General features: G+C 49.6%; 1 protein-coding gene across 3 annotated transcripts in view; it reads right to left on the reverse strand.

The window, feature by feature from the left end:
* SPATS2 (spermatogenesis associated serine rich 2) overlaps window positions 1-14665 on the reverse strand; it is an 86461-nt gene that overhangs the window by 63620 nt on the left and 8176 nt on the right. For 2 of the 3 annotated variants that reach the window (XM_078769433.1, XM_078769452.1), the window contains exon 2: window positions 6537-6774. In XM_078769433.1, the coding sequence (XP_078625559.1) occupies window positions 6537-6774 (238 nt within the window). Of the gene's footprint in view, window positions 1-6536; window positions 6775-12670; window positions 12785-14665 lie in introns of those variants that run through there. The other variant, XM_078769440.1, reaches the window with a different exon arrangement.

Below are 14665 nucleotides of genomic sequence, written 5' to 3' on the forward strand. Positions count from 1 at the left end.
CTTCTGCGTCTCCTGTGTGAGGTCCTTGGGACCCAAACGAGCAGATCACAAATGGGATGAGGTGCTGTGCCTGTGTGACCGGTCTCGTGTGCTTCGTGAAGTGGGTCTGTAGTTCTATGAGCAGGTCCGAGGTCATTGGCCAGAGCCAGCAGAGGCAGAAGTATCATTGGAAGATGCACCAGGTGAGGAGTCGACGATGGTGTCGGGGGAAAGTCAGTTTCCAGGCCTGGAAAAGAAAAAGATGATACCTGGGACTCTGAACTTGAATCTGTAGCATGTGGCTGGGTGGTTTCATGTGCAGCCACCCTGCTGCTGGTTGCATCATTTCTGTGGGCACATCTGCCTCTGTATATCCAGTTATCTGGTTGGTACTCATTTTGCCGACCTCGGAAGGATGACAGGCTGAGTCAACCCGACCTGGAGTTAATTCAACGGGATTCGAACTCAGGACCTTAGGATCCCAAGCCCACCACCCTAACCATTAGGCTAACACCGGGTAGGGCATGTGGCTCCTTTGCCTTCTTGTTGGCGTTTTGTCCAAAGTGGTAGCTGGCCTGCAATATGTATAAATCAACGCAAGTCTTTCTTTGAGGAAGCAACTTTTGTTTGTTGTTACACTATTCAACACACCAAGTGAAACCTCTGCTTTTGTTTGTGATGGACGATTTGTAAACAACAGATCCATAGATGCTGTGAATATTTACATTTGTTAACATAGAAATATCTCAAAGAGGGTCATACCCAATTGCACGAAACAATAGCAATTGCAAATGAGTGGAGGAAAAACCGGTTAATCTATGTCGGGCTAAATTTAGGGAAATCGAGGTGCTCGCTCGACAGAAATGCCTCAGGCCTGTCACGAACTGAGTCTGAACAAACCATCTTTAGACTGTAAAGATCTTTAGACTTTAAACCAGAAAGTCCACCGAAGGGCCCAATCTGGATCTGGACCTGAACCAAAATTGAATTGACTTGTTCTTGTCGCTTAAACAATCCTAGTTGTGTCTTAGTTTTGTTTTGTCATAACTGGTCCGTCCACATCTTTTTGAAATATCATGAGCGATACATCGTTTTTGGCACTATTTGTCAATGGTGAAGAATCACTTGAGCAATTGAAAGAAATTCTCATATCCAGATCCAGATTCGGATGTCATAAAAATCTAATTGATTTGTCCTTGTCACACACCCAACCTGTCCACCAAGTTTCGGCTGAATCCCTCCATAACTTTTTTGAAACATCGTGCTATATATAGTTTTTGGCCCTATCACCCAACCTTCACCTGAGACCAGAATGTATGTATACCCTCCCATCCATTACCATCGATAACACACCTCTCAAATGTGTAGATAAGTTCTGCTATCTTTTTTTGTTTGTTTTTTTTGTATTTTTTTCATACAGGATCGAGGCTCGTGTAAGAGCTAACATTAATCACAAAAAGACAAACTGACACATAAAACGCAGAGCGGGAGACAAGATGGGGAGAGAGAGGGAAGCACACAAGTACAACATTTGAGAGCAGGGACATCGGGAGATCTGTGGGAGAGAGGGCTTGGGGGGGAGGTGGCACGGGAAGGGGGAGACGGTAGGAGAGGTATAGAACACATGGACACTGCTAGGACTTCCAGGAAAGAAGTCAGAATTTCAAAAAAGTGGATTTTGGGGTGACTTAACGGGGGTAGAAAAGATCAAGGTTTTGGATGGGGGAAGATAAGAGATGGTGGTGAACAGCTGTTTTAAAGACCTGGAGGGAGGAGTGGGATTGAAGAGAGTGGGGGTGTTTGTTCCAGAGGTGGGAGAAAAGAGGAATGAAGGAGTGAACGTGAGCAGAGAGTCTCGATTTGGCAGTTTAACCATAAGAGGGTTGCTGGCAGATCTTGTGAGACCTGCAGGAATATTTGGGGGACAGAGCACAGAGAGAGCTGGGGGAGCAAGGCCGGAGAGGAGTCGGTAGAAGACAGAAAGACCACCAACCTGCCTGCGGTGAGTGAGTGAAAGGCCCTCGGAGTTAGCTTCATCGCGGGAGATTCCAATGATTCTGAAAGCTTTGGTTTCAACAGCGTGAAGCCGAGCTAGGTGTGAGGCAGGAGCACCAGCCCAGAGGGGAGAGCAGTATTCCATTGAGCTGCGGATGAAAGCTTTGTATGTGGTGAGGAGCTGCCTTGGAGGACAGCCTTGGAACCTTGGAGGTACTTCTGCTACATTGGAGGTACTTCTGCTACATTGGAGGTACTTCTTCTACCTTGATTAACGACAAAGTAACATCAAGGCTCAGTAAAGTGCATGTGTGTCCTTTGGAAGATGGACACATCACCTTTGGCATGAACGTGGCATTCTCCTGTACACCAAGGTCATTGTCTATCGTGCCGTTGTCTTATCGACACTCCTGTACAGATGCGAATCTTGGACACCCCGTCACCCAATCGTCGCCATTATCAAACGTCTTGATAAATTCCATATGCGATGCCTTCGCAAGATTCTTGGCATCACCTGGTGACACAATGCCAAACACCTCAATCCTAGAGTGCTGTCGTAGCCAAGGTATTGAGTATTTCCTGATGCAAGCCAACCTTCCCTGGTCAGGGCATCTCACATGCATGGAAGACCCAAGAGTGATTTTGTCTGGACAACTTAAATTTGGTAAACTGTCACGTGGTGGACAAAGAAAGCACTATAAGGACGTCCTTCAGTCTACACTCAAGTCTTGTGCCATCCCAGTTGTCACCTGGAAACATTAGGCCACAAACAGGTCAGCTTGGCATAATGTTTACCGCAAAGGCCTGGACCACTTTGAATGTGGGAGACTTGCCATCAAGAGACTGCGGAGGCAAGAAAGGAAAACCTGCCATCGTCCGTCTCCTCAAGGACCAGTCCATACCTGTGATGTTTGTGGTCGATGCTGTGTGTCCCACATCACACAATGCTTCGTGAGCACGCCAACGACGAGAAGAGATTCGTCGATAACGCCGACTCACACCATCATCATCACCTCCCAATGGTGAAGAATCACTTCTAAAATGATGGTATCCAGATCCGGATCTTCACAAAAATCGAATCAATTCATCTTTTTCATATACCCAACCTGCTCAGCAGATTTCATCCAAATCCGTCAATAACTTTTTGAGATATCCTACACACAAACAAACTTACAGGGACGAAAACAACGTCCGTCCATCGCAGATGGCGGAGGTAAAATAATAGGGGCAGGGGGAAGGGGAGCTTCACGTGCACCCAATGAATCCTCCATGGGTCCATTGCGATGTGAGGTATGTGAGGTATGTGAGGTATGTAAAAAAAGACGCCCCTACACATCACGTCATCATGCAGCGACGTTTGACTATCGGTCCACATTCCTATTTTCTCCATGTCACCCTCCACTTTAGTTTGTCACTCTTCCTTGCTCTTGGATGTTTCCTCCACTTTCTGCTGTTCTTCTCGTTTTTTCTTGTCTGTATCCAATCTCTGTTTCAGCTCTTCCATGAACCTCAATGTATAGGAGGCAATTTCCGAGTTACGAACAAATTTCAGGAATGTGACCCATTCGTAGGTCGAGAGCTGCCTGTATGTTAATGTGTGTGTGTGTGTGTGTGTGTGTGTGTGTGTGTGTGTGTGTGTGTGTGTGTGTGGTCATGAAGCATAACATATTGTTACGTTTGTGGGGGTAGAAGAAGAAATACCCGAGTACATATATGATTGTTTAAATTAGCATGGACCGTGGGCGTGCAGCAGGAAGCCCATCTCGATGTACATAAGCAGGGAAACTGTGAGCTTAAGGTTGTTTAAGTGTCTCCACATGGGAGGTGGAGCTATGTTAAATAGGTAGGGTCTAAGTTAATCTGCCCAGTATGTGATTGCCCCCCGTGACCTTTCCCTGTGTTTTTACAATTATAACAAGCCGGCCATAAAAACTCACTCCTTTACAACCACAACAACCGACATAATGCCGACAGAGACCCGGACATTATGATCGGTAAATAAACCCCGCCTCCGAAAGATCGTAACATTGTACCCCCCCCCCCCCCCTCCCCCATCAACCGTGTAAGGAAAAGGCCATGCCCCGAGCTTTTGCAATTGGCATATCACATCAGAGAGCGAGGTTAGAAAAAGAAGAGTAAGAAGCGTGTTTCGTGCCGGCTCCATGGTGGGCGGTCACGCTTGGTCTCGGGTGCGTTCGACGTTCGTGAGGAGAACTTGTGGAGCTGGGTGAACCTTTGCAACGTCGGAGGAGGGGGTGTTGGTTGACGGTGATGCTCTTCGGAGATGGAGAAGGTCACACGCAAACCAAAGGAGGCTATCGTGTCTGCTTGCCACACGCCGGCGGCTGGCTACGGGCGCGATTCCACGCCATCTTGTACGCTTCCTGCGCGGTGACTCGGGTTCAACGACCAGCAAGCCCTACCAGCCATTTGGGACGCAAAGCTAAGTGCCGGCCGGCTTAAAACAAAACAATTTATTTTCTTTTATCATTCCCCTTGTATGTTTTGTGACAGCCTGTAGGGGTGTAGGGTCCTTCAATGTAGCAAATAGTTATTTTACCTCAACATTATTTTTATCGTATTGCATTTATTTTCATTAAACCATTATTTGTTGCATTTCATTTGTTGTATTGTTGATTTTCCTTGTCTTGTTTCTGTGTTTGTGGGTTCGAGGAACAAAACCCATGTGGCGGCGGTCTGTGCAGGTAAGAACTTTGGTCCCCTCACTCGCGCGTGACTGACCATCCGCCAGTTTAGGCTACGCACCTCAAAATTTAAAACCGTTACAACCATTCGTCACCCTGGGATGTTAACCATTCGGGCTGACAGGACAATATTCTCTTTTTCTCCCCACCCCCCGCACCCCCTCTGCACCCCCTGCCCTCACCTTAGAGTCCCTTTATAGAGAGAGTAGCGACAACTAACGATTTGACACCATTTTGAGTCCATTCAGTGCGGAGCCGCCGTATGGCGCTAGTGCATTGAACCGTGTATTCCATTATGTTCTCTATGTATGAGAGATGGGAATGGTCTTTTCCATGTTGATAATGAACAAATTATGTGAAGATGACAAAATAGAAGAGTTATGACAACTAAGAGCCATATGATAAAGAAGAAAATCACAGAGCTGGTTGTGATTTAACAGTCACAGACATTTAGAACCATGACAAAGAAGGAATGAACTAGACAGGTACACGTGCTGCTTATTTCAGCCTCATTTTAATTTCAGGGAGGCGAGAGCGAGACTCGAACTCTCACCTCCCTGCTTATACATGTACATGTACAATACAATGTTAAGAGTTATCTTTGTATTTCTGCAGTTGTTTGACCTTGTTTATCGTGTGTGGGTATATATTTGTGTTTGTTTAATTTTCATATTTAAATTATTAATCTAAACTTTGCTGCATGTTGCCGATCATATATTAATCCCACCAAAAATAGATTAGCCCCCCTACCCCCGGCCCCCTCTTTCCCTCTCTCCCTCTATCTCTCTCTCTCACACACACACACACACACACACACACACACACACACACACACACACACACACACACACACACACACACACACACAATCTCTAATACATATACAAATTACATATTTACAATCACACACACACACATACACGCATGTGCTAATGCACACACATACAAATTATAAATTGAAAGTCACACACACAAACACAAGTTAATGTCCTCACACATTCAAATCAACAGAGACAAATACATACATTCAATGCATGCCCGCCCCCCCCCCCCCCCCTTTCTCAGTTGTGGCATACAACTGTATCACTGGCATGAATTGGGTTTCTAGCAAATTCTTTCTGAAGCATCATTGAAAATTTTGAATGACAATAATCCTATCTTCCATGTGAAAGTACAAAAAATAAAACTTCTTTTATTATTTGTTTTACGAAGGTCTCAGAGACCATTGTGAAAGGCTTTGAACTCATTTACGATTAATACTCAAACCGTGAACCTGTAACCTTCCACTTTTATAGCAAATTACATAATTTTGTTAAAAACAAAGCATGTCATTCACTTGTTGGAGTACTAACTACCACAGGCAGGAAAGTGCCTTTAGCAGAGGGCATTGGTACATGTATATAAACAACAATTTGTAAGTTTTGATTCATGTACCTCAAAACAGAGTATACAACTATACATGCTCAAATTCTCGTCATTCATAAAGATATAATGGTATAGAAAAGAATACATAGAGAAAAGAAAAGAAAATTTCTATTTCTATTTTAGCTCATTATTAAATACTGATTTTTTTATTGATTATTTGTGTGTGTGTGTGGGGGGGGGGGGGGGGGGGGGTACAAAAATGACTTGCAACTGATTTACAATTGCTGCAAATTAGAAATGATTTACAGTTTGTACCACTAAAAATAATCCTATTATGCAAATGGTGTCATGACTTAATTATTTGGCTAATAATGTGTCATGATGATGATGTTAATAATGAGATGTCAAAAGGCCAACTTACAATAATTTGAAAATATATCAAGTTCTATCACATTCAAAGTGCTGTATTAAACAAATGCGGAGTGAACTTACATGTATTTGAAGGTGATGTGCTTTCCTGATGAGGATCAGTAGAGTATGTGTGGTCAATCAGGGCAGGTGTCTTGGATGCCTTCGCCACCAGAGGTTGGTTGGCAGATTGACGCTTCCGAGGAGATTTCCTGGGTCGGGGCGGTTTGCGGTGGGTGAAGACTGTGGGTACAGCCAGACGTTTCAATTTCCTTTTGCCATCAGTTCTTCCACTCTCAAATTGGCTCTCCTCGAAATGAACCTGCGAATTACAAATAGGAACACGTTGGATAGTGGTGCAATGTGATATTTTTTTCATGCTAAATGTTACGGATTTATGTGAATTTATGTGAATTACTATTCAGGTCATTGCTTATTAATGTTTAGTCGATTAAAGGTTGTTGTGATTAAAGGGTCAGGAGCCCTTCTGGGGAAAAGGAGACCGGAAACGGAAGAAGAAAAGACACGAGGTCCGGGAGAAGCGGCGATCTTCTTCCTCTTCCTCGCCGAGCTCCGACGCGAGCGGGATCGATATTGAGCAGCGTGGGGGATGCTGCGTTTGAAAGCCCGTCTGGCAAAAGGAGTTACCTGCGCGGGGTAATTACCCATTTACACGTCAAGTCGCCGTGGGTTCATGCATGGAACCAAGCGTCCGGCACAGTTCGCCTCACCGTCTACAAGGATGCGTACGGGTCGCACCTTGGGCCTCGCGCGCATTGCAAGCCGCGCTTGGTTTTGCCCCGTTGCTTGGCAAGGAGATGTGCGCTGCAGCAGCTGTCCCCGGTACGTGACGTGCACGTTTGGGGAGCACGTCAGCCAGGGGTTCGTTCAACCGCCCGTGTGCGGAGAAGCCGACCTTCACTGTGATCTGGAGGGGCCCAGAGACATTGTGAGGGACAGTGACCAAAAGGGGTCGTGAGTGGGGAAAGGGGGGAACATATATAAGATATATAAGATGGCCATCTTAGGAATATTGGGGATTGATTGTTGATGGTTGTGGATTGCTTGGGGAATATATTATTGATTACTCCGGATCCTTGGTGTGGGGTTTCTTATTGACTGGAATTCATATTGATTGCGTTACGAAAGCGTATAAATCATAGATCTTTCTGGCGGAGTTCCTCTCACGGTCCGGGGGTCACCGAGACCAGGTAGTCACCGGGAGGACCACGTAACAGAATTGGGGGCTCGTCCAAATTACGATTTGCGGATTCGCAATTGGGTCTACGTCCGGGATCTATAAAATTTTCTAAATTTTAGGCCGGGAAAGAATTCCCAAGAGTGGGAACTTTTCCAACGTTCCCAAAATTGTTTTGCGCTGTCGACAAAACAACAACAAAAAAGAAAAAAAAATAACAATAGCAATAATAGTAATACTGTTGCTTTTCTTTGTTGGAAATTTCTGGGGTGAAGGTTAACAGGTGTTACCAGTAGTCACCATGGCGTTTGTGGCACAGAACTTTGCGGTAACCCCTAGTGAGGCACAGTTCCGAGCGTTACTAAAAGCGGACCTCTTGAAATTGGCCAAACATTTTAACTTGGAGGTCCGAACTAATTTGAGGAAGGCAGAGTTGCAGACCACGGTGATACAGTCTATGGTGGGATTAGGAACATGGGACGAGTTAGCCTGGGAGTGGCTACCCGAAGAACCAGAAGACGTTGAGCTCCGGAAACTGGAGTTGCAATTACGGAGCCAGGAACGGATCAAAGAAGAAGAAAGGAAAGCAGAAAAGGAAAGAGCAGAAGAAGAAAGGAAAGCAGAAGAGAGGAGAGAAGAGAAACAAGCAGAGGAAAGGAGAGTGGAACGAGAACTCCAGGAAAGGTTACAAGGGAGAAAAGCAGAGGAGAGGAGAGCTGCCAGGGAACTCGAAGCAGAGGAGAGAAAAGCCGAAAGGGAGTTGAAGGAACGTGATCTGGAGCTTCAGCAAGAAATTAAATTCAAGGAGCTGGATTTAATGAGAGAACGGGGAGAGGTACCACCCTTGCTGACGGGGTCGACACCTAGCCAGAACACCTGGGAGGTGGGCAGACATGTGAGGCTGGTTCCACCCTTCAGTGAAAAGGAAGTCACTCAATTTTTTCCACACTTTGAGAAAGTGGCTCGACAGTTAAACTGGCCGGAGGAGGCCTGGACCATACTAGTGCAAAGTGTGCTGGTGGGTAAAGCTCAAGAGATTTATTCGGCGCTACCAATGGACCAATGTGCAGATTATGAGGTATTGAAGAAGCACATCCTCAAAGCCTATGAGTTGGTTCCTGAAGCTTACCGGCAAAAATTCAGGAATGCCAGGAAGAGGGAGAGTGAGACCCATGTGGAGTTTGCCAGAGTGAAAGAAAACATATTTGATCGGTGGTGTGAGTCGAAAGGAGTCGGGAACGACTTCGAAGCATTGCGTGACCTGATGCTGGTGGAGGAATTTCAACAGTGTGTCCACGAGGACATCAAAGTGTACCTGCAGGAAAAGAAAGTACCAAAGTTGTGGGACGCAGCCACCATGGCAGATGATTATGCCTTAACACACCGGATAGGGGTCCACGAACCTAACTCCTCGCCTAGATCTCTGCAGGGGAGGTGTGGAACAGCAGGTGCGGAGAACGACAATACATGGCGGCGGCCTCGAGATGATTATGGGGACAACGCTGATACCCGAACTGTTCGAAATTAGGGGGCTACGGGCCCAAGACAAACTTATTTTTCGGGGGGCCCAAGGCAGACCACGAGTTTTTCCTCCGGGCCTACTTGCGCTTTTTGCAAGAAACCTGGACACTTGATGTCCAGTTGTTACCTCATGAAAAGGGAAAACCCAGAGCGGAGTCCGACTATTACCACTCCGAATGCGTGGCAAGCATAAGAAATCGCCCACAGAAGAGTTACCAACCATTTATTTATGAGGGGTTGGTCTCACTCAAGGGAGACTTGACTAACCCAAGACCGGTTAGGGTTTTGAGGGACACAGGAGCCCATCAATCCTTAATGCTTGAAGGCATTTTGCCATTATCAAAGAGTACCGCAACTGGTGATAGTGTTCGGTTACAAGGGATCGGTGGCTGTGTTAGTGCCCAACTTCATGTCATCCATTTGGAATCCGATTTGGTGTCAGGACCGGTCACCGTCGGTTTACAAGCCACGCTTCCTGTAGAGGGAGTATCTGTGATTATCGGGAATGATTTGGCCAGGGGGCAAATTTATGGTAACCCGAGGGTGGGTAAAGAGCCCCGCAGGGGAAATAACACCACCCCCGCTCGGGATGGCGACAAAAGTTCCAAGTTATTTGTAGGGGGACTGAACTTCAACACAGAGGAAGAAGTTCTGACCTCTGTCTTCAACAGATATGGGCCGCTGGTGGAAGTGCGGGTGGTAAAAGACAGGGAAACGCAACGGTCAAGAGGGTTCGGCTTTGTCACGTTTGCAAGCACCAGAGACGCCAGAGAGGCAGAGAAGAATTGGAATGGTAAGGATTTGGAGGGTCGGACCATAACAGTAGGGAAGGCATTTCGTAGGCGTCGAGAGGTCTACAGAAGAGGACAACTTGGCAGTAGTTTTGGGGTTGGCAGCAGCCGATATTACTATGGAGGCTCCCAGAGTTACGGCACCTCCCGAAAGAATGAATGTCAGAGCACTGGCCGAGAAGGAGACCGCCAGTCAGGTAACGGCTGGGACAAGGGGTCCCACCGTAACTGTTAGGAGTCTGGAGAAGTTGAAGCACTATATACGGGGGAGCCGCCGAGCCGGGGCTCCTACACGGACTAACCGTGAACGCCACGTTCTTAAAGGCGTCCAGGTAGTGAACTTTCCTGCACGGACTAACCGTGAACTCCACGTTCTTAAAGGCGTCCATGTAATGAACTTTCCTCCCCGGACTAACCGTGAACTCCACATTCCTTAAGGCGTCCATGTAGGGAATACTCAGCTGGGCCTCCCGAAAAAGTGCTATCGAGAGGTTTAACTTTGGGGGCTTTGGTCATCACCTCTTAACCGTCATTCAAGAGAAACTAGAAGTGGTTGACGCTTGGTCCAGAGGGAATTAATCTCGTAGATTGTGTGAAATTTTGTTGCTTTATTTTTAAGTGATAATTGTGCCCGGGGGGAACTGATGACTTGGGGGTGTGAGTTATCTGATTTGTTTATCAAAGTTGGCCGGCAAAGAAAGTTTTCGCTGGGTGCAAACTTTCTTTCTTGAAGGGGGGAAGTGTTACGGATTTATGTGAATTTATGTGAATTACTATTCAGGTCATTGCTTATTAATGTTTAGTCGATTAAAGGTTGTTGTGATTAAAGGGTCAGGAGCCCTTCTGGGGAAAAGGAGACCGGAAACGGAAGAAGAAAAGACACGAGGTCCGGGAGAAGCGGCGATCTTCTTCCTCTTCCTCGCCGAGCTCCGACGCGAGCGGGATCGATATTGAGCAGCGTGGGGGACGCTGCGTTTGAAAGCCCGTCTGGCGAAAGGAGTTACCTGCGCGGGGTAATTACCCATTTACACGTCAAGTCGCCGTGGGTTCGTGCACGGAACCAAGCGTCCGGCACAGTTCGCCTCACCGTCTACAAGGACGCGTACGGGTCGCACCTTGGGCCTCGCGCGCGTTGCAAGCCGCGCTTAGTTTTGCCCCGTTGCTTGGCAAGGAGGTGTGCGCTGCAGCAGCTGTCCCCGGTACGTGACGTGCACGTTTGGGGAGCACGTCAGCCAGGGGTTCGTTCAACCGCCCGTGTGTGGAGAAGCCAACCTTCACTGTGATCTGGAGGGGCCCAGAGACATTGTGAGGGACAGTGACCAAAAGGGGTCGTGAGTGGGGAAAGGGGGGAACATATATAAGATATATAAGATGGCCATCTTAGGAATATTGGGGATTGATTGTTGATGGTTGTGGATTGCTTGGGGAATATATTATTGATTACTCCGGATCCTTGGTGTGGGGTTTCTTATTGACTGGAATTCATATTGATTGCGTTACGAAAGCGTATAAATCATAGATCTTTCTGGCGGAGTTCCTCTCACGGTCCGGGGGTCACCGAGACCAGGTAGTCACCGGGAGGACCACGTAACACTAAACTAGATGCCGTGCATGCCAAAGGGGGAAAATACCAGGAGGCATGACTTCGAACCAACATTGTTGCTAGAGCTGTAGATCTAGATCTACTAACTTGAAAATTAAAAAAAAAATCTACACACACACACGGTCACACAATTCTTCCAATTCCAGTGTTCTCATGAAAGATTTCATGTTCCTACAACAGTTAGTCTAATCCTAGACACAGACCATCCATGGCATGTGTTGTTCTTGGAAAAAAAGCAGTTCAACTTCAACAAAATACGAAATAGGGTCTAACTTATATACGATGCGTTTTCACGGTATACCATGTGCGTAGTCCTGAAAAGGACTGTTGGGTTATTCTTTCGGAATAGCTCTGAAAAGAGCTGCTCAGAGAGCGAGTTGAGAAAAGAGTGAGAATATAGAGGGAGGGTCTAACTCGGAAGAGGTTATATCACAGATTTAAAATCTATTGGTGTGGGTGTAGACTGCCAGATCTCAGGATACTAAACAGGTCGACCACCCCATAGAAGCATAGAAGGCAGCCTATCTAAATTCTGACTGTAGAATGGTCGGGACTGGCTTTTACTTTCTGGAGGTGGGGGAAAGGAGAGGGGAGGGGAGGGGGAAAGGAGAGGAGAGGGGAGGGGAGGAGGAAAGGAGAGCAGAGGGGGAAAGGAGAGGGGAGGGAGATGGGGGGGGGAATGGGGAGGAGGAGGAGGGGCGGAATGGGAGGAAGGGGCAATGGGGAGAGGGGGAATGGGGAGGAGGGGGGAATGGGGGGTTGGAAGGGGCCATGGCAAGGAGAGGGGGTGGGGGGATGGGGGGGGAGAGGAGGTAGGGGGATGGGGGGAGAGGGGGAAGGGAGAGGAGGGGGGATGGGGGAGAGGAGGAAAGGGGGGGAAGGAGGGGAAGAGGTAAAAGGGAGGGCAGGGGTTAAAGGGGGGGGGGAAGGGAGGAGCGAAAGGGGGAAAGGGGGAGGGGGAAAGGGCGGCAGGGGGAGGGAGAGGAAGAGGAGGAGGGTGGAAGGAGGAGGAGGAGCTCGATGGAGCAGCGAGCGAGCACTTTATGTGTGTGTGTGTGTGTGTGTGTGTGTACGCATATGTGACCATTACCACCATCACACTGACCTGGCAGAGAACTGACGAAGAAGTTACTTTCCATCCAACACGACTGACTCTGTTCTCCCAGATTTTCCGTCTTTTAGCATCTGATGGAAATCTATACATTTTAGGAGTCGCGGAAGGCGAGAGAACGAGGCCATTCGTAGGGTTCGAAGATGGTTTATTGTAACAGCAAGATCCAGCACACTAAACTCGAACGGAAGTCGGCACGCTTATATAAAGCCAAAAGCCCTCTTCGGAGGGCGTGGCTCCGGCAACCGCGCGTGCGTCACGTCCGCACAACCACAAGTCCAACAGGCCCGTGCACGTGTATTATGCCCAAATAAGGTAATCACATAAGGTAACCGCCACATGCGGTTACCTGCACATAAGGTAACCGCCACATACATCCCCCCAGAATGCACGCCACGGGCCTATGCGTAGGCCGCGCCCAACGTGCGGGCGACCGCGCCCCATAGTTCGGACGTGAACTGTGGGCCGCGGTCCGACGAGATGTCCGCTGGTGCGCCGAAACGCGTGACCCAGGTGGCCATGAACGCCTGGGCCACGTCGGCGGTGGTGGTGGAGGCGAGGGCCCGTTTTGCGCCGGTAACGGCAGCATCCATGTCCGTGGACCAGACAACGTCGCGTTTCGCCGGCTGGCCGCGGAGGGCGGCGTACAAGGGCCGCATGAGTTGCGCAGCTCGGGGCACGAAGCGGTGATAAAAGTTCACCATCCCGAGGAACTCCTGCAGCGCCTTGACGGAGCGGGGGCGCAGGAAAGCGGCGATGGCCTCGACTTTGGCCGGTAGCGGCACGGCGCCGGTCCGGGTGATGCGGTGGCCCAAAAGGTCGATCGTCGCCGCACCAAAGTGACATTTGGCCGGGTTGACGATCAATCCGTGCTCGCTGAGGCGGCCGGACAGCGTCCGGAGGTGGAGGAGGTGCTCGGCTCTGGACGTGCTGGCGACGAGGATGTCGTCCAGGTAGGTGTAGAGGAACGGCAAGTCGCGCAGCACGCCGTCCATCAGGCGCTGGAACGCCTGTGCCACGTTTTTGAGGCCGAAGGGCATCCGGAGGAATTCAAAGAGGCCGAAAGGTGTAATAACGGCCGTCTTCGGGATGTCGGCCGGGCGGGCGGGCACCTGGTGGTACCCCCGAATCAGGTCCACTTTTGAAAAAATGGTCCGCCCCGCCAACCGGGCGGAAAAATCCTGGATGTGCGGGACGGGGTACCTGTCAGGGGTAGTGGCGTCGTTAAGGCGGTGGTAGTCGCCGCATGGCCGCCATCCGCCCCCCGGCTTCGGGACGATGTGCAGCGGCGAGGCCCAGGCGCTGTCGGAGCGCCGCACGATGCCGAGGCGCTCCAGCGCGGCGAACTCGGCCTTGGCGACGGCGAGTTTGGCGGGATCGGGACGGCGAGCCCGGGCGTACACCGGCGGGCCCGTAGTGGGGATGTGATGCTCAATGCCGTGACGCACCGCGATGGCCGAAAACGTCGGTCGCATGAGGGCCGGGAACTCCGCGAGGAGACGGGCAAAGTCGTCTGCCAATGGGAGGACGCAGGAAAACTCGGTGGGGCGCGGAACGGCTCAAAGCGCATGCCAGGGAGCTGAAAGTTTCGGCGTTGACGAGACGCCGGCGTTTCACGTCGACCAGCAGCCCGTGGGCGCACAGAAAATCGGCCCCGAGCAAAGCCATGGGGACGTCCGCCGTCACGAACTCCCAGTGAAAGAGCTGGCTGCCGAAGCGGAGGGCGACGGTGCGTGGGCCGAAGGTGCGGATGGCGGAGCCGTTGGCCGCGATTAAGGAGGGGCCGCAAACGGCGGCCCGCCTGTCCTCCGCCGAAGCGGGAATGACGCTCAGCTGGGCGCCGGTGTCGCAGAGGAAGCGCCGCCCCGACGCTTGGTCCGCGATGAATAGCAGGTTTCCGGAACGGCCGGCGTTCATTGCTGGTAGGGAACGCCAGCCCGCCCGTTTCCCGACTTGCCGAACGTGCACGGGGGTCGACACGATCAGGCC

Source organism: Myxine glutinosa, chromosome 1 (assembly GCF_964187855.1).
Source record: "Myxine glutinosa chromosome 1, kmMyxGlut1.1, whole genome shotgun sequence".
Taxonomy (NCBI): Eukaryota; Metazoa; Chordata; class Myxini; order Myxiniformes; family Myxinidae; genus Myxine; species Myxine glutinosa.